Source organism: Ranitomeya variabilis, chromosome 1 (assembly GCF_051348905.1).
Source record: "Ranitomeya variabilis isolate aRanVar5 chromosome 1, aRanVar5.hap1, whole genome shotgun sequence".
In the NCBI taxonomy this organism is placed as follows: Eukaryota; Metazoa; Chordata; class Amphibia; order Anura; family Dendrobatidae; genus Ranitomeya; species Ranitomeya variabilis.
The window spans coordinates 602,858,392-602,878,372 of NC_135232.1; the positions used below are offsets into that span (position 1 = coordinate 602,858,392).

The 19,981-nt window shown below is 44.1% G+C and overlaps 1 protein-coding gene across 2 annotated transcripts in view; it reads left to right on the forward strand.

Moving 5' to 3' along the window:
- LOC143770061 (sodium/potassium-transporting ATPase subunit alpha-2) overlaps positions 1-19,981 on the forward strand; it is a 126,341-nt gene that overhangs the window by 90,024 nt on the left and 16,336 nt on the right. For both annotated transcript variants that reach the window (XM_077259304.1, XM_077259312.1), the window contains exons 2-18: positions 1,578-1,682; positions 1,927-1,986; positions 3,358-3,561; positions 3,648-3,761; positions 4,418-4,552; positions 4,676-4,793; positions 8,795-9,063; positions 9,158-9,356; positions 11,267-11,376; positions 11,484-11,618; positions 11,865-12,054; positions 12,137-12,312; positions 13,930-14,066; positions 14,667-14,817; positions 14,958-15,126; positions 18,233-18,387; positions 18,579-18,702. In XM_077259304.1, the coding sequence (XP_077115419.1) occupies positions 1,578-1,682; positions 1,927-1,986; positions 3,358-3,561; positions 3,648-3,761; positions 4,418-4,552; positions 4,676-4,793; positions 8,795-9,063; positions 9,158-9,356; positions 11,267-11,376; positions 11,484-11,618; positions 11,865-12,054; positions 12,137-12,312; positions 13,930-14,066; positions 14,667-14,817; positions 14,958-15,126; positions 18,233-18,387; positions 18,579-18,702 (2,551 nt within the window). The remainder of the gene's footprint in view (positions 1-1,577; positions 1,683-1,926; positions 1,987-3,357; positions 3,562-3,647; positions 3,762-4,417; positions 4,553-4,675; positions 4,794-8,794; positions 9,064-9,157; positions 9,357-11,266; positions 11,377-11,483; positions 11,619-11,864; positions 12,055-12,136; positions 12,313-13,929; positions 14,067-14,666; positions 14,818-14,957; positions 15,127-18,232; positions 18,388-18,578; positions 18,703-19,981) is intronic.

A 19,981-nucleotide genomic window follows, 5' to 3' on the forward strand; every position in this document is an offset into this window, starting at 1 on the left:
CACTGCCAGAGCCCTGCAAAATAACCTACAGCAGGCCAAAAATGTGCATGTGTCTGCACAAACAGTTAGAAACAGACTCCATGAGGATGGTCTGAGTGCCCGATGTCCACAGATAGGGGTTGTGCTCACAGCCCTACACCGTGCAGGACGCTTGGCATTTGCCACTGAACACATGGATTAACAAATTCGCCACTGGCGCCCTGTGCTCTTCACAGATGAAAGCAGGTTCACACTGAGCACATGTGACAGATGTGACAGAGTCTGGAGATGCCATGGAGAGTGATCTGCTGCCTTCAACATCCTTCAGCATGACCGGTTTGGCAGTGGGTCAGTAATGGTGTGGGGTGGCATTTCTTTGGAGGGCCGCACAGCCCTCCATGTGCTCACCAGAGGTAGCCTGACTGCCATTAGGTACCGAGATGAGATCCTCAGACCCCTTGTGAGACCATATGCTGGTGCGGTTGGCCCTGGGTTCCTCCTAATGCAGGACAATGCCAGGCTGGAGTGTGTCAGGAGTTCCTGCAAGATGAAGGTATTGAAGCTATAGACTGGCCCGCCCCAGACCTGAATTCGATTGAATACATCTGTGACATCATGTCTCGCACCATCCACCAACGTCACGTTGCACCACAGACTTTTCAGGAGTTGGCGGATGCTTTAGTCCAGGTCTGGGAGGAGATCCCTCAGGAGAAAATTTGCGGCCTCATCAGGAGCATGCCCAGGCGTTGTAGGGAGATCATACAGGCACGTGGAGGCCACACACACTACTGAGCATAATTTCCTTGTCTTGAGGCATTTCCACTGAAGTTGGATCAGCCTGTAATTTCATTTTCCACTTTGATTTTGAGCATCATTCCAACTCCAGGTTCCAACTCCAGACCTCCGTGGGATATTAGTTGTGATTTACATAGATCATTTTTGGGTTTTATTGTTCTCAACACATTCCACTATGTAATGAATAAAAATTTACAACAGAAATATTGCGTTCAGTGATATCTAGGATGTGGTATTTTAGTGTTCCCTTTATTTTTGTTGAGCGGTATATATGATTTTCACTTTTTGTATTGAAGAATTGAAATAAACTATCTTTTTGATGATATTCTAATTTAGTGAGAAGCACTTGTATTTTGGGGGCTCCGAAATACACAGAGGTGATCAACCTTTTCTCATGACCGATCCCACCACCTCGGACTATTTTTGTCCCACTATAGTCATGTTCTCACAGAACAAGCTGTCCTTGTGGAATTAGAACTGGAGGTCAGAGGAGTGAACTGACCTCGGGTCATGAACTAGAGGTGCGACTCCTACATCCAGGAGACCTAAAATAGCTAAACTAAACACAGCTGGTAAAGATATAAATCCTCCTGTATGTGATATGGAGTATGCTGATAGAACCTGGACATGTTCTAGTTTTCTCTTGCTCTGTACATAGTTATAGCTGGTATTAGATAAGCTCTTTCGGTCTTTCATCTTAGTGTACAAAATATTTTTTATCTTGTCCTCAGCTCAGACCTACACTGCATGGTCTGGGAACCTAACAGTCAATATCACCCTTCTTCTATCATCTCACGTTGTAGGAGGGTCGGGAGTACTCGCCCGCTGCAACCAATGCAGACAATGGAGGGGGCAAGAAGAAGCAGAAGGAGATGGAAATGGATGAGCTCAAAAAGGAAGTTACTATGGTGAGAAATACCCGGACTTGTGATACTTAATGGTGCGAAAGTAGAATCATGCCCCCGGTGGTAATTTGTGGTGCTACAGTTTATAATTTTCCATGACTAGGACAATAGTTGTCACACTAGTCCTTAGATGGATTAGTATCTAGATAAGTCTCTTTACAAATATGTGCACTCCTCCGCATGACATGTCCAATGTTGTCAGTTGCCTTTGTTTTAACAATGTAAATAAGTTACACTTTTTCGGCAGGATGACCACAAACTTTCACTTGAAGAGTTGGCACGAAAATATGGCACCGACCTTGCCAAGGTAAGAATATGTGAGAAAGATTATTAAACCTACCGTAAATCTGTTCCTAATTACGGTGCTGCAGGCTTATGTTTGACAAGTTTGCTTTAACATTTAAAGGGACCATTAACATAAATAGACCCCCTTTAAATGACAGCCAAACTTACAGATGTCATAACAATACTGGATCCTGCGAGTTAATATTGGTGGACTGGTAACTTACATATGACCCTGCTCTTCACTTCTCATATTGCTTTGTGACTGGGCAACAGCATACTTCCAAAGGAGTCAGATCCCACAGCTGTCCGGTGCTGAGTGTCTCTTCCCCTGCCGAGCATCCACGTTTTGTGAACTCTGAAATCCTCTGCCATTGCTGGCCAAAAGTGACTTCCAGTAGTGGTTCTGCCAACAGTCCCGCTTCTCTGCACAAAGCATTTTTTAGGTGGTGATGGTGGGGGTTAGCAGCAATGTTCGGTCTTCATTACTTTGGTTAGACCACTGGAATTGTGTGAGGGCTTCACATTCTATGGAGGATGCAAGATTTTGTTTTAGTTTTGTTCTGAAATAACTAAAAAAATTTTTTAGAACAATAGTCCCAGTTCCAACTTTTGACATAATGCTAAACTGCTCATATCTGTCTGTTTGCTGCTTATGCAGAGAGCAGTAGCCAATGACAAAGTTGTCTTGACGGCTACGTTCTAGACTAGACAGATGAGTGCTTAAGAGTCAGGGCTAGGGCTAGAACAAAGGATAGGCGTAGCGCTAAGGATACAGCTATTGTAGTTTTAGCAGAAAGCTGAGAAAACTTGAGGCCAAATTGCAAACGACGAGTAGATCAGTATCCAATAACTTTATTGTGGTGGGGATGTGACTCCACTAATGATGAATCGCTGCCTACAGAACGGCAAGCAGTCTGCCGCTCAGCCAGAGATCTGTGTGAGCAGATCACATGCCCCAATTATCTCCCACCACACAAGATCCAAAGCCCCCACATTACACCCGCATCACCGGAGAGGAGGACACGTCACTACATAGATAAATACCAGGAAAATTATAGACAAATAGACTAATAGCTTCTATAGAGCATCTAAGGAAAATGAAAGAACCTGTCGCAGGTGAAAAGTGGCCGGCCTGGTCTTATATTATATTATTATTTTTTTTAGTGCACCCACTATGCTAATTTTTATGGTCTGTACAGGATTGTCTAAGAGCGTGTGTTTAGGCTGCATGAATACTACTCACTCTACAAGTGAGTTCAATGCACTTTCTCTCAAAATAACTCATAATTTGTCTTTTATCAATGTCAAATTAATTTATTTCTATGATTGATAATTTGGGCTATTTTATACTTTCTCGCCAACCTTTTTTTCTTGCCTTGCTGACTTCTCACAGGGTCACACAAACACTCGTGCTGCGGAAATCCTGGCACAAGATGGCCCCAACGCACTCACACCTCCTCCTACCACCCCAGAGTGGGTAAAGTTTTGCCGGCAGCTGTTTGGTGGATTCTCCATCTTGCTGTGGATTGGAGCCATTCTTTGTTTCCTCGCCTATGGAATCCAAATTGCCATGGAGGATGAACCCATCAACGACAATGTTAGTATAATCCACATGTCAGAACATGCTTTCGTCTACATTTTCTGAAACTTCTCTCGTGACTAGTCTCATCTGCCTTTCCTTAGCTCTATCTGGGGGTGGTCCTGGCCGCCGTAGTCATTGTCACTGGATGCTTTTCTTACTACCAAGAAGCAAAAAGTTCCAAGATCATGGACTCCTTCAAGAACATGGTGCCCCAGGTAATGGACTGGTTAGTGGAGACACCTCAGTATGATATCTGTCCCTTCAAAGATTCCAAGTTTGGTCTGACATTTATGTCCTCAAAATAATTAAGTTTCTGTGGCAATTTCTACCTCTGCATACTCAATGGCTATGCTCCTGGGATATATGCCATAGACGGGAAGAAGTTGTCAATTTGGATTGGTTTTGTTCATGGGGTGCATGGGCAGCTAGATGGACCTCAATTTGAAATATCCAAGTCAGGCAAATGTACTCTAGGCTTGCCTTGGAATCCTTGAATAGAAAATCCATCCGTAAACCTGGCAGTGATTGCTACTTAGACATCACTAAGCCTATGGTTTGTGTCTACACCCACGAAAAGGGAAGGACTAACTTGTCTTGTGTCAAGTTAGATAGCACCAAAATACTACCTTCTCTAAGATCAGTTGACCTAGTGATGGCCTTCCACTAAAATGCTAGCTGATAAAGGAGTGACTGTCCTAATTGGCATGGTCCTGTGTTTGCTTTAGACCTTGGGGCATCCTTAGAGTTCACCCTACAGAGAGGCATCAACCAATGTTTTCAAGGGTAAATCTATAGGCCAAGTGATAAAATAAAGCTTTAAGGTGTTGATTAGTATCTATGTGTCTCAAATTTTCACTTTGCATTCTTCCAGCAAGCTCTTGTAATTCGCGAAGGGGAAAAGCTCCAGATTAACGCAGAAGCCGTTGTCGTTGGGGATCTGGTGGAGATCAAAGGAGGTGACCGAATTCCTGCAGACATCAGGATTATCTCATCCCACGGGTGCAAGGTACTTTCACTCACACCAGAGTCATATGGGATGTTCTGAGTGCTAGGAAGTTCCAGCAGTAATCGAAGGAGCTCAGGTTCTTCTTCTGGTCTTAGCATATTTTTTGTGATCCCTCCCTGTCAGGTGGACAATTCCTCATTGACTGGAGAATCAGAACCTCAGACACGCTCTCCAGAATTCACCCATGAAAACCCTCTAGAGACAAGAAATATCTCTTTCTTCTCAACCAATTGTGTGGAAGGTAAGAATGAAAAAGACTCCTACATGAGAAATCAATTTTGTAGATTGACTTATGGCACCTCAACATGGTGGCTGTAAGTAAAAAAAGATTGTTTGAAAGATTTCAGTTCCATGTGGAGAAAAGAGTCCATCGAATCACCTGAGAAACCCAAATGAGTAATCCTCCATATTTGTATGGTTCCCCATCAAGTTAGAAGAATGAGACATGCACTCAATAACTCCTTAAAGGGATTTATCTACTGTGGATTGTCCCTATTACTTAATGTGTTCAGATTTCCCCACATTTACTTCACAGGAAAAGTAAAGTATTACATACTGTCCATCTAAATGAATAGGTTGTAATACAATAAAAGACAGTTCCTCAGAGAAAGATTCTTTTCATAACAACTCTCCTCTGTGGCCAATAATTGAGGGTCCTGAACAGATGACCCCACTATTAATTCAGAGTTCTCTAAGGGTATGTGCACACGTTGTGGATTTACTGCGGATCCGCAGCCTTTTTTAGATGCAGAAAAGCTGCAGAACCACATGTGATTTACAGTACAATGTAAATCAATGGGAAAATAAAAATGCTGTGCTAATGGTGCGGAAAATTCCACACAGAATCCACAACGGATTAAAAAAAGGACCATGTCATTTCTTTGTGCGTTTCTGCAGCGTTTCTGCACCCATTCCATTATAGGAAAACACAGGGGTAAAAAACGCATGAAATCCGCACAAAATCTGTAGCAAATCGGCAGAAAAAACGCACAAAATCCGCAGAAAAACGCGCAGATTTTGACCTGCATTTTCTGCCAAGAGATGCAGAATCTGCGCAGAAAATTCCACAGGCAAATCCGCAACGCGTGCACATACCCTAATAGGGTTAATTGCGTTTTTTTTTCTAAACTGGAAAGTCTCTAAATTATCAGCTTCCAGACTAAGCCCCAAAATTATTAGATCCTTTAACCTTAAACTCTGATTCTTGAAAACCTAAATTACACCCTTGACTGGACCCCTAAATAATCTTACCTAGATCTCTAAATTACCAGATCCCAGGCCAGATCCATAATGTGAAGTTTAAAGAGTATTTTAAATAATTAGCCACTCCAAGTAAGACCACCAAATTATTATTACTTATTAGCCTTAAATTATGGGAACCTAAAATTATCAAACGTTACCTTAAGGGTATGTGCACACGTCAGGATTCTTTGCAGAAATTTCCTGAACAAAACCGGACTTTTTCCTCAGGAAATCCGCATGCGTTTTTGCGCGTTTTTATCGCGTTTTTTTGCGTGGATTTTTTGTGTTTTTTCCAGAGCTTCCCAATGCATTAAATAGCGGGAAATCCACGAAAAATCAGCAAAATTAATGGGCATGCTGCGTTTTTTACCACGATGCGTTTTCTTCGTGGAAAAAAACGCAACATGTGCACAAAAATTGCTGATTGCATTCTATTAATAGGATGCTTAATGGATGCGTTTTTTTTTCGCGGTTTTATCGTGTTTTTATTGCAAAAAAACATGAAAAATCCAGAACATCTGCACACAGCTAAAGTAATCCAGACCAGATGCTTGAATTAGAGCTTTTGCTTTCAGTCCACAAAAACATAAATTATTAAACCCCAGACTATTCCCCAAAACTGTCATGGCCCAAACTCATAAATTTACCAAACCCAGAGGAGGGTCCTAAATTATCATAATTGCAATCTTAAATTCAAAACCCAAACAAGACATCAAATTTTCACATCCTAATTAACAGACCTCTAAATCAGACCTCAGAACAGACTAGTACATTTTCACACTGTAGACTAGACCCCTAAATAATCATAACCTTTGTCTTTAAAATACAAGACACTGAAACAGACCCCAAAATGATCATACTTCTTATTCTAAATCCGAAGTGAGACCAGACTCCTAAATTATCATACTCTAAAAACTGTTTTTTCGTGACACATTATACTTTATGATAATGGTAAATTTAGGTTGATATGTTTTGTATTTATTTATAAAAAATATCAGAAATTTGACAAAAATGTAAAAAAATTAGCAATTTTCAAACTTTGAATGATTATCCCTTTAATTCAGATAGTCATACCATAGAAAAACATTAATAAATAACATTTCCCACATGTCGGCTTTTCCTCAGCACCATTTGTAAAATGTTATTTGATTTTGTTTGCATTTTTGGAGGTTTAAAAATGTAGCAGTAATTTTTCATTTTTTCATGGAAAGTTACAAAATTATTATTTTTAGGGACCTATCCAGGTTTGAAATGACTTTAGGGTCATATATAATGGAAAAACCCAAGAAGTGATACCATTTTAAAAACAGCACCCCTTGACATATTGGAAACTGCCGTCGGGTAGTTTATTAACCCTTCAGGTACTTTTCAGGAATTAATGCAAAGTGACATGACAGGAATGAAAAAGTAGATTTTTACCACCTAAATGTCGCTAACTTCTGAACAGATTACTACAGCCGTCAGACTCTATAAGGCCGCTATTTGCTTGTGAAATGCCATGACAAACATCAGGACCACACAATCATGATCCCAGGGTGCCGATGGGAATAAAGAGGGAGCCCCCACATTCTGTTAACCATTTATATGATATAGTTACTATTGACAGCAGCATCTAAGGGGTTAAACAGATATGGACGGTGCAAACACTGATCGTGGCTGATGCAGCAAGTTGTCAGCTATTGTGTACAGCCGATGGCTGCTGGATTGTCACCTGTATGACGATGCTATTCTCTTATATCTCAGGTCAGTAAAAAGACGTATTGGTGGTCATTAAGGGGTTTAAGTTAGAATACCCAAACTCCTAACCCTAAATTATTAGACCCCTAAAACACCATACCTAAACCCGACTCCTAAATTGACATACTCCTTATCACTGTAAATTATCAGACACCCCCCAAAAAAATAAATGGCAGACTCCAGACCCATCCTTTAAATGTTTAGCCTTTAGATCAGACCCCTAAAGTATTAGAACTCAAGAACAGACTCCCAAATGATCAGAACTAAGATTAGACTGCTTAATTACCTTAGTTATAAGACCTTAAGGTACCTTCACACGAAGCGACGCTGCAGCGATAGCGACAACGATGTCGATCGCTGCAGCGTCGCTGTTTGGTCGCTGGAGAGCTGTCACACAGACCGCTCTCCAGCGATCAACTATGCCGAGGTCCCCTGGTAACCAGGGTAAACATCGGGTAACTAAGCGCAGGGCCGCGCTTAGTAACCCGATGTTTACCCTGGTTACCAGCGTAAAATCTAAAAAAAACAAACAGCACATACTTACATTCACGTCCCCCTGCGTCCACTTCCTGACTGACTGAGCGCCGTACAGTGAGAGCAGAGCGGTGACGTCACCGCTGTGCTGCTTTCACTTTCACTTTGCGGCGCTGAGTCAGAGGAGGAAGCAGACTGCAGGGGACGCAATGTGAGTATGTGCTGTTTGTTTTTTTTACATTTTACGCTAGTAACCAGGGTAAACATCGGGTAACTAAGTGCGGCCCTGCGCTTAGTAACCCGATGTTTACCCTGGTTACCAGTGTAAAATATCGCTGGTATCGTTGCTTTTGCTTTCAAACACAACGATACACAGCGATCGGACGACCAAATAAAGTTCTGGACTTTATTCAGCGACCAGCGACATCACAGCAGGATCCTGATCGCTGCTGCGTGTCAAACGAAACGATATCGCTAGCGAGGACGCTGCAACGTCACGGATTGCTAGCGATATCGTTATAATGTCGTTTCGTGTGAAGGTACCTTTAGATGAGGCAGACCCCACCATATTTACCAGTCTCATTCTCAATGGGTCCTCTTGACCTTTAGGTACTAATTACCCTAAACTCCTGACACTGCCTAGTGTGAGTATCTTGTGTGCTAGGCCACCCCGAGACTGCACACCCTATAGCAAATGATATAGTTGGTATTTTTGTCATGGTAATGTAGCCCCCTTTGCTCATGAGACAAAAGATCTTGAATCACTCAGATTTCCTTCTTTATTTGTAGGGACAGCTCGGGGTATTGTCATAGCAACAGGAGACCGCACAGTAATGGGCCGTATTGCCACTCTGGCTTCAGGCTTGGAAGTAGGCCGCACTCCTATCGCCATGGAGATAGAGCACTTCATCCACATCATCACCGGAGTAGCTGTCTTCCTTGGAGTCTCCTTTTTCGTCCTTTCCCTCATCCTTGGCTATTCTTGGCTTGAAGCTGTAATATTTCTTATTGGTATCATAGTGGCTAATGTGCCCGAGGGTCTCCTGGCCACAGTCACGGTGAGGTGCAGACCTGTGTAGTCACTATTAAATAATATAGATGTGAAATAACAAGCTCAGTCCTATTTCGTTATCTTATATGGCTTCTTCATAGGTGTGCTTAACACTGACTGCTAAGCGGATGGCTCGTAAGAATTGCCTTGTGAAGAACCTGGAAGCTGTGGAGACTTTGGGATCTACATCAACAATCTGCTCTGATAAGACAGGAACCCTGACACAGAACAGAATGACCGTGGCACATATGTGGTTTGACAACCAAATTCACGAGGCAGACACCACAGAGGACCAGTCAGGTTTGGGAAATACTTAGTCATCACTTAAGGCTGGGATAATACATAATATCAATCGCCATTCTTTGGTTGGGGTCAGGGGTGGATTATCCATAAAGATACTGCAGGCTACCTGACCTAATTGTAAGGGTCACACAGATCAAGGGATTTCTTCACATCCCAAAACACCAGTGAAATGAAATCATTCTCATGTGTGGTGATGACCTCTTTGGACATCTTCCCTTCAGGTCGCATATTGTTCACATAAAAAATATGATACCCACAGATCTGGTAAGAGTATTTCCAGTAGAAGAAAATTAAACTTTAGTTTACTGGAGGTATTGATGGACAGTGTATGCAGTTAATAACATGGTAAACGTCAGGCATTTATTACATACTAGATGGTGGCCCGATTCTAACGCATCGGGTATTCTAGAATATGTATGTAGTTTATGTATGAAGATTTCAAAATAATGCAATGAATACACAGGATTCAGCTGGCCGGGGGTGACCAATTAGCGAAGCGTGGTTCAAATCCCGCGCCAATTCGCGGCCGGACTGTGTCTGTCGCTGATTGTTCACGGCCGGCCGGGACCAATCAGTGAAGCCAGGGTGAGCTCCAGGTTTTTGGGGGCCCTGGGCGAAAGAGTCTCACAGCCCACTTAGCATATAACACAGCCCACGTAGTATATAGCACAGCCACGTAGTATATAGCACAGCCATGTAGTATATAACACAGCCACGTAGTATATAACACAGCCAAGTAGTATATAGCACAGCCACGTAGTATATTGCACAGCCACGTAGTATATTGCATAGCCACGTAGCATATTGCACAGCCATGTAGTATATAGCACAGCCACGTAGTATATTGCACAGCCACGTAGTATCTTGCACAGCCACGTAGTATATTGCACAGCCCACATAGTATGTTGCACAGCCCACATAGTATATTACACAGCCCACTTAGTATATAACACAGCCACGTAGTATATAGCACAGCCACGTAGTATATTGCACAGCCACATAGTATATAGCACAGCCCACGTAGTATATAGCACAGCGACGTAGAATATAACACAGCCCACGCTGTATATAACACAGCCCATGCAGTATATAACACAGCCCACGTAGTAATAACACAGCCCACGTAGTATATAGCAATGTGGGCACCATATCCCTGTTAAATAAAGAATGAAAATAAAAAATTTTTATATACTCACCTTCCGCGCGGCCCCCGAATCCAGCCTAGGCGTTTAGCGATGCTCCTTGCGACTCGCCGTTCCCAGTAATACCTTGCGGCAATAACCCGCACTTCTTATCCTTTGCTATCTTGGGGTCTCCACAAATCCACAGTTATACCTTCCTGGGCTCTCAGCTTCATACCCCCTGTGGCTGAGCTCTTCATCCTCTCTACTTTATGTTCCTTGGCACCAAGGATGTTCTGACTATATCCGCCACGTTTATATTTCGGTTGTTATGCTTTCTACAACTGTTCTTCCTTCTTGACCTACAGTTTTCACACTCCTTCTGCGATTGTTCTCAGTTCTCACTAACCAATCTAACTAGACCTTCCTAGCAAACATCTCTTATGTTCCCCAAACTGCTCAATTGTTGTAGGGTTTGGACTCTGGCTGTATCTAATAGTTCTTCACTGCCCTTCTATCTGCAGTGTTATGTCCTTTTCTCCCTAATACCCTGGCATTCTAGCAATGATTATGCAATAATGTATAAAATCATGAAATCATAGTAATTTGCATCAGTGTAGAAAATACAGCTCTTGGTATACTGCCATAAACAGTTGCATCAGACATCAACATACAGGCATTACAATAGTGCAACACACCACAGCATTGAGTCATAATAGTAATATCTTCAGGGGTGCCAACAATCATCTTCTTCTTTACATGATCACCAATTGTTTTGCCTTTTAGGAGCCACCTTTGATAAGCGATCTCCAACATGGACTGCTCTGTCTCGAATCGCTGGACTTTGTAACCGTGCTGTGTTTAAAGTGGGTCAGGAAAAGATTCCCATCTCCAAGGTGAGGTGTTAATAAATGGATTGATATGAGATCGATAAATTATTGGAGCTACTTACACAAAGGATGGATAATCAGTGACTGATCCTTGTCACATTATCTGTGTGTAGCGGGACACCGCTGGGGATGCATCTGAGTCTGCTCTTCTTAAGTGTATCGAGCTTTCCTGTGGTTCAGTGAGGAAGATGAGAGACAGGAACCCGAAAGTGGCAGAGATCCCCTTCAACTCGACCAACAAATATCAGGTTAGTAGTTAATGCAGATGAAAACATTACTATGTCAGACCTGATGATACACCAAGATTCTAAAGATATAGTGCCACTGGGCATACTCTGAACATTCAGTAAGATCTAGATATCTACTTTCATACCTTGCAGGTGGCCAGTGGTGGCCCACTACATGGAGGATGTAGTTGTAGTTGTATAGTTGAATAGTTGTAGTTGATCATGAGGCTATGACCTCACAAAACTTTGTTTTTCTTACTTCTATAGTTATCTGTTCATGAACGTGAGGACAGTCCTGATAGCCACCTGCTGGTCATGAAGGGGGCACCCGAAAGAATCCTGGACCGCTGTTCGTCCATTATGTTACACGGAGAGGAACAACCACTGGATGAGGAGATGAAAGAAGCCTTCCAAAACGCCTACTTTGAGCTTGGAGGACTGGGCGAAAGAGTCTTGGGTAGACATCTTTGATTTTACTGATTTAACAAGATCACAAAGCTAGAAATGCCCATTTTATGACTTTACTCTGTTTCCTCTAGGGTTCTGTCACACCTATATGCCTGCTGACACCTTCCCACGTGGATTTAAATTTGACACTGAGGAAATTAACTTCCCCATTACCAACCTGTGCTTCATAGGGCTTATCTCTATGATAGATCCGCCTAGAGCTGCTGTACCGGATGCCGTTGGCAAGTGCCGCAGTGCTGGCATCAAGGTAAACTTTTCAGAAAAACTGAAACATGATGATGCTTCATAGGGTATTATACTGGTGTGACTACTAAGGTGGTTGTACAGATGTTGGCTAGAGATACACCTACTGTTCTGGCATGGACCCCGAACATGGACTTCACCAGGAAGTCTGTTTTACTGTTCTGTTCAGCACCCCGAATACCGGGTGTTTCTCGCACTGTCATCTACATGACTGCACGAAAAACACCTGTGGCTCTTATTGGCGGTAAGATTAATACCACCGGTCAGATGACAGCGTGAGTCCTCAGCTCTGATTGGAGTTAAAAAGTTTACCTTCCACACTGGCGTCAGCTGGTGGGACTACTGCTGCCATCAGCCTACGCCTTCTGTCGCTAATAACAGCAAGAGCAGGCAGCAACTGATGGGAGAATTCATCAGCCGGCACCTGCGCTATAAATAAATTAAAAAAAAAACAATTTGAGTTCCCCTGTATTTTTGATTACCAGCCAGGCAAAACTCACAGCTGGGGTCTGCAACCTTTAGCAAGGCTGGTTATCAAGAATAGAGGGGTATCCATGATGTTTTTTTAATTATTCAAGTAAATAATTTTAAAAAACTGCTGGGGGTTGGTATACTCAGATCGGTAAGGGGCCATGGATATTGGCCCCCCCAGCCTAAAAATAGCTTGCAACCGCCTCAGAAAAGGCACATATATTAGATGCACCAATTTTGTTTATTTGCCCGGCTCTTCCCACTTGCCCTGTAATGGTGGCAAGTGGGATTCATATTTGTGGGGTTGATATCACCTTTGTATTGTCTGGTGATATCACGCCCATGGATTAGTAATGGAGAGGCTTCTATAACACACCTATCCATTACTAATCCTACAGTATAGTTACATGGTGAATACAGACACAGCCAGAATAAAGTCTTTCATTTGAAATAAAAAAAAAAACATATTTTTACTATTTTATTTAAAAATAAAAAACACAGTTATACTTACCTAATGCCTAATTCAACTGAATCCCTCGTCTCCCATAAGAAAACAAAAATGAAAAACAACCATATGCCTTACCTATCCGTTGTTCTGTCCCACACAGTAATCCATGTTTGGGAATAAACATTTTGAACCCGGACAGTGCAAAGATGCGACCGTCCAGGCTGAGAACCACTGGGGAATGAGCTGCTGCAAGCGCAGCCTCAGTGACTAGCGGTGACATCATCGAGGTTACCTCCGGACACTGAGGCTGCATTCCCAGCTGACTTTGGCGAGATCATCGCTAGCACCATGAGAATACTCCCGCTAGCACCCTACTCCTGCTGTTATTAGCAGCAGCAGGCGTAGAGTTATAGGAGTAGTAGTCCCATCAGCCTGTGATCGGAAATAAATTTTTTGGACATAACAGCGTGGTAAACACTGGATGTTGGGGCCCCCACTCAAGTGAATGAGGTCTGGGTTTGGGTACTGTTCTTGTACCCGAACCAAACTTTAACTGTTCGACCAGACCCAAACATCCCGGTATTCGTCCATCGCTAATGATGACCTACTCGTTGGTGGAGTGGTCCCTACCAGTAGACAAGAGGCATATGAGATTGGAGAAGTGACCTTTCGTTTGGAAACACTGATGCACATATGTTCCAGGTCATCATGGTAACTGGAGACCATCCCATTACTGCCAAAGCGATTGCCAAAGGTGTCGGTATCATCTCCGAAGGAAATGAGACAGTAGAAGATATTGCAGATAGGCTTAACATCCCAGTAAGCCACGTCAATCCCAGGTGAGTCATACTCGAGAGTTCAATGAACAGTGTGCAGTGCAATAAAGGGTGTGACCCCAAGGGTGCAGTACAGGATTTGACCACTAGTATGCAGTACAGGGTATCACCACAAGGGAGCACTGCGGTGCCATACAGGGGATGACCACCAAGTCACAGTGCCGTACAGGGGATGGCCACCAGGCGGCGGTGCTGTCTAGGGGCTGACCACCAGGCAGCGGTGCCATACAGGGACTGACCACCAGGCGGTGGTGCCGTATAGGGGCTGTACTACAGGTCACCCCCTGTAAAATAATGTCCCATTGAGCTGATGGTTAATGTTATCCTTTAAGAAAGTTCACCGGGAGCAGGATATTGTTAACTATGATCACTGGTATACGGTGATTTTAGTGATAACAATGTCTGAACAGTTTTATATTAAGTTTATGGAGCCGAATAAGAATATGGCTTAGGTATTGCCATACCCTAAATCCACTCAAAAAAACCATGTAGCCCTGTGAGCTATCAGCTGCTCCAACATGAATTGTTTCCAATCACTGGCACGACAATGTAATATTATATAGACCATGTCTGTAATATAACCAACTTTTATCATCTTTGCAGGGAAGCCAAAGCTTGTGTGGTCCACGGCTCGGACCTGAAGGACATGACCTCGGAGCAGCTGGATGACATACTGAAGAACCACACAGAGATCGTATTCGCTCGGACGTCGCCACAGCAGAAGCTGATCATCGTGGAGGGTTGTCAGAGACAGGTGAAGTGTGGAGGAGGGGAACTTTAAGTCACATTTTTGGCAACTGACCCTCCCAAAATGTTGCAATGTCATTCAAGACCCTCATAATGTCCAAATTTATGGGATGCCAGCACCATAACTCAGTATTCTCTTCTCCGCAGGGCGCTATAGTGGCGGTGACAGGAGATGGTGTCAATGACTCCCCAGCCCTGAAGAAAGCAGATATTGGGGTGGCCATGGGCATTGCAGGCTCCGATGTCTCCAAGCAAGCAGCAGACATGATCTTACTGGATGATAACTTTGCTTCCATTGTGACTGGAGTGGAGGAAGGTTTGTAAAATCACAATCCATGAAAAATAATGAATGGCTGATAAGCCTCTTTCACATCGTCTTTCAGCTCCCGTCACAATCCGTCGATTTTTGAGAATGCAGGATCCTGCAAAAAAATTTGCAGGATCTTGCATTTTCCCATAGACTTGTATTAGCGACGGATTGTGACGGATGGCCATCCGTTTCATCCGTCGTGCACTGGATCTATCAGAAAATAGCGGTCCGTCGTGTTGAGAAAACGTTCAGAGGAAAGTTTTTTCTGCACGTCGGAAAGTCGGTCAACGACGCATCCTGCGCTGCCTGTCGTCGCTGACCGTCACACACAGGACTCCAGCGACGTATCACGTTTTTTCCCCTCTGAGCATGCCCGGAAGGATTTTTCAAATCCGGGAAAAAGTCTCTCTCTCCCTCTCTCTGTCTCTCTCTCTCCCTCTCTCGTATGTTGGGCCCACAACGCCCCTATGCACAGTATGCTGGGCCCACAGCTCCCCTATGCACAGTATGGTGTGCACACAGCTCCCCACCCTATGCACAGTATGGTGGGCCCACAGCTCCTCTATGCACAGTATCGTGGGCCCACAGCTCCCCTAGGCACAGTATCGAGGACCCACAGCTCCCCTATGCACAGTTTAGTGGGCCCACAGTTCCCCTATGCATAGTATGGTGGACCTACAGCTCCCCTATGCATAGTATGGTGGACCTACAGCTCCCCTATGCATAGTATGGTGGACCTACAGCTCCCCTATGCATAGTATGGTGGACCTACAGCTCCCCTATGCATAGTATGATGGACCTACAGCTCCCCTATGCATATTATGGTGGACCTACAGCTCCCGTTCCCTATGCACAGTGTGGTTGACCCACAGCTCCTTCATACACTGTATGGTGGTTACACAGCACCCTCATGAACAATATGGTGTGCCCACAGCTCCCCTATGCACAGTATGGTGGGCCCACAGCTCTCCTATGCACGGAATGCCCACATTGCTCCCTCAAACACAATAAACTAACACCCTCACACCGTATAATGGCCCCCCATACACTCCCACACTGTATAATGGTCCTCAAATTAGCTCCAACACTATATAATGGCTCCCACAGTAGCCCCCACAATCTTTGATGGACCCCTCAGTAGCCTCTAAACTATGTAATGAACCCACGCTGTATGATGACCCCCTCACACTGTATGACTGCCCCAACATAGTCTCCAAATTGTATAATGGTTCCCACATTAGCTCCTACACTGGAAAATGGTCCTTATACTGTATGATAGATTCTTCAGTAGTCCCCACACTTTGATGACCTTCCATAATAGCCCCCACACTTTATAATAATATAATAATGTCCTCCACAGTGGTTCCCACACTTTTAGGGTTCCCAAACTGTATAATGGCTCCCACATTAGCTGTCATGCTGTATAATGGCCCCCACAGTAGACCTCAAACTGTATAATGCCTCCACTCTATATAATGGCCCCCATAGTAGTACCCGAACAGTATAATTGCACCCACATTTACTGCCACACTATATAATGGCCCCCACAGTAGTACCTTAACAGTGTAATGGCCCCCACATTAGCTGCTTCAATATATAATGGCCCCCACAGTAATACCCGAATAGTATAATGGCCCCACACTTTGAGGGCCCCTCACAATAGCCCCTTCAATGTATGATGGGCCCCCTCCCTCATTGTTTATGTTGCCGTTAGAGTCACATCACAAGTTTTCATTAAAATAAAAAACATATACTCAACTAATGCAGGATCCTGACAGGTCCACCTGCAAAGCGCTGGTGCACGCATAGGATGTCAGAGTCCCAGGGCGGAGCGATGATGTCAGTGTGCTGGGACTCAGATGCCGTTCTGTAGACCACAGGCTTAAAGCGACCTGCCGTGTTCAGAACGGAGAGAGGTGGTGTAAGGAGACCGTGTCTCCCTGCTCTACTGCAGGTCTTAACTATATCTGCGAGCTGCGCACGCCAATATATAAGGGTAGCATGGCTTTTCCGAGCGCTGAGCCTGGGGTGACCGCACCCTTTGCCCACCTGGTAGCTATGCTACTGCTAAAGTGCTAAACAGAAGGGAGAGGAATTAAAAATGGTTATGACTTACCTGGTGAGGTAGATTCTGCAAAATTGGGGTGAATAGCAGGGACCCCAGGTGACAATGTAGTGGTGCATGATAAGCTGCCCAGTACCTGGACAGGTAAACCTTAATATCCGGGATGGAATATGGATCAACAGAGATGGATGCAGTAGATGCAGCAGAGATGGTGGTGCGGGCAGCACTTAAATCAACAAGTGGGTCTGCAGGCAACTTGATGTAGCAGAACTGAGTGTGCAGACACTACCTTAAATAAGCAGAGACAAGTAGACAAGGTTTAGTGTGTGGACGCACACAAAGTAGACAGACAAAGTACGCCTGCACCGGATCCGCAGCATGAAGACAAGAAGAGGACGTCATCGTAAGAAGATGGGAGGCGCCGTACCGGACCGCCCCTGGGTGAGTATATTCTAACCTCTTTGTCTCCTCTTTCAGGATACATCGGGGGCTTATCTACAGCATTACAGAATGCTGTAGATAAGCCCCTGATGCTGGTGGGCTTAGCTCACCTTCGATTTTGGGGGTGACAGGTTCCTTTTAAAGCAGCGTTCAATGTGCGGCCTGTACACAGGAACAACAGAAGTGAGTAGGCAACTGGGCACCTTGCTGAGGGACAGCCGAATGTGCAGATGGCACTCAGGAACAGCTTTGGTGACAGGCCAATCAGGTAGCTGTTTGCAGCATAGTGGGATGTGTGGTTAGACCCCCTTGACAGCACACATGGCCTCAGCGTGCACTACTACTTGAATACTCATGGGGCATGCAGCTGCCAGCAATGCACACCATAGTGGAGAGGGAGGAAGCAGAGCCAGGACAGGTAAGTACAAAGGCCCTGACACCCCAAAAGTCCTGACTCGTCCTGATTCTAAAGAGTCAGGTCCACAAGGAAGCTTGTCATATGACCTCTGAGTTGAATTCGCTTTCCCAATAATCGGTGTGATGTTACTGTCCTCCTAAGTAATATTATGAAATATAGTAAGTCTATTTTTTTTTTTTTTTTTTAAGGACGTCTGATTTTCGACAACTTGAAAAAATCCATCGCTTACACACTGACCAGTAACATCCCAGAAATCACGCCATTTTTACTTTTCATCATCGCCAATATGCCTCTTCCTCTGGGCACGGTTACCATTTTGTGCATCGATCTGGGCACCGACATGGTGCGTATGTCTCCTCTCTCGCCTCATCAGGACTGATTTTAATGAGGCATAATTTGTCTTGAACCTCATGCCTCACTACTGTCAGACATTGATAAATAGGGGTATTCCACAAAACATAGTCTCCAGACATAAAATGACTACAGACCACCTTACTGATTTGTCAGTTTTCTGTCTTACCCTATCTGATTCAGGTACCTGCGATCTCCCTGGCGTATGAAGCCGCTGAAAGTGACATAATGAAGAGACAGCCCAGGAACCCGCGGACGGACAAACTGGTGAATGAGCGTCTCATCAGCATGGCATATGGACAAATTGGTGGGTAGGACGCTTGATTTTGAATACAGGTGCAGTACCACTTATGACCACTAGATGGTGATAAAGACTCTCGCTATGCAAATTGAGACAATGTCACTATTTTAGAGGGAGGAAACGAGCCTTTTTATTAACTCGTTGATTGGGATTTCAGAAAATCACTGATGGGGTGAAAAGGCACCTCCTAACTGAGCGTTACCGGTGAAAAATCTAGTCAACTGACAGTTTCCCTTTAAATCACTATTATGGCTGTTTCAGGAGTTATTTCCCTTTTAAGAAGCACATTATGTGCTGTGTACGGACATCTGTGTTCCCAAGGCCTAGATTGGTGCCTTTTTTTCCCAGGGCAGTGACTCTGCGCAGGACACTCTGCTTTATTTATTCATTACCGCTGAACTGATTTCACAATTTAATCATCTGCCTTTTAATTTGAAGGAAAAAAGCTAATTGATTTCCAGGTCTGAGTGGCGGAGAGTAATGGCTCTGTTTAGAGAGTGACATTACAGCAGTTCTGTTACGTGACGATCACAGCGGGCAGGGGGTGATCGCTGCGGATCTATGGAGCTTAGAGATACATTGCTCTGGATTATTAGAGGTAACGCAGGGGGCTGATAACTGGCGGAGTCCATGATCCAGATCCCCCAGTGATTCCTAGCAATAGGTCTACGCTCAGGGTCGACCTTGTGTTAGATACATATATGTGACAGACGTGATATTGTACAGTATCTATGCACAGGCTCCGTCATTGGGGCAGGATTTCCTGAATTTCCTGAAATGTCGGCACTAGATATTAGACAAAACTTTTTCACAGTGATGGTGATCAATGAGTGGAACAGAAGAGGTGGTGAGTTCTCCTTCAATGGAAGTCTTCAGAGGCTGGACAGACATCTGTCTGAGATGGGTTAGTGAATCCTACATTGGGCAGGGGGTTGGATACGATGACCCTGGAGGTCCGTTCCAACGCTAACATTCTATGATTCTATGACTAGGGACCCTCTGGGGAAAAAAATAGTTTGGGATGCCACTACCTATATTTGTCTTTAAGAGAAAGAAAGATCTAGAAAGTTATCATCAGACCTCAAAATTAATTCTGACCCAAGACCATAGGTACAAAATTATTCAGACCTTAAACTACAGCCCTCAACAAGACTCCGGGGGTCAGTTATTATTATTATTTATTGTTATAGTGCCATTTATTCCATGGCGCTTTACATGTGAGGAGGGGTATACATAAAAACAAGTACAATAATCTTGAACAATACAAGTCACAACTGGTACAGGA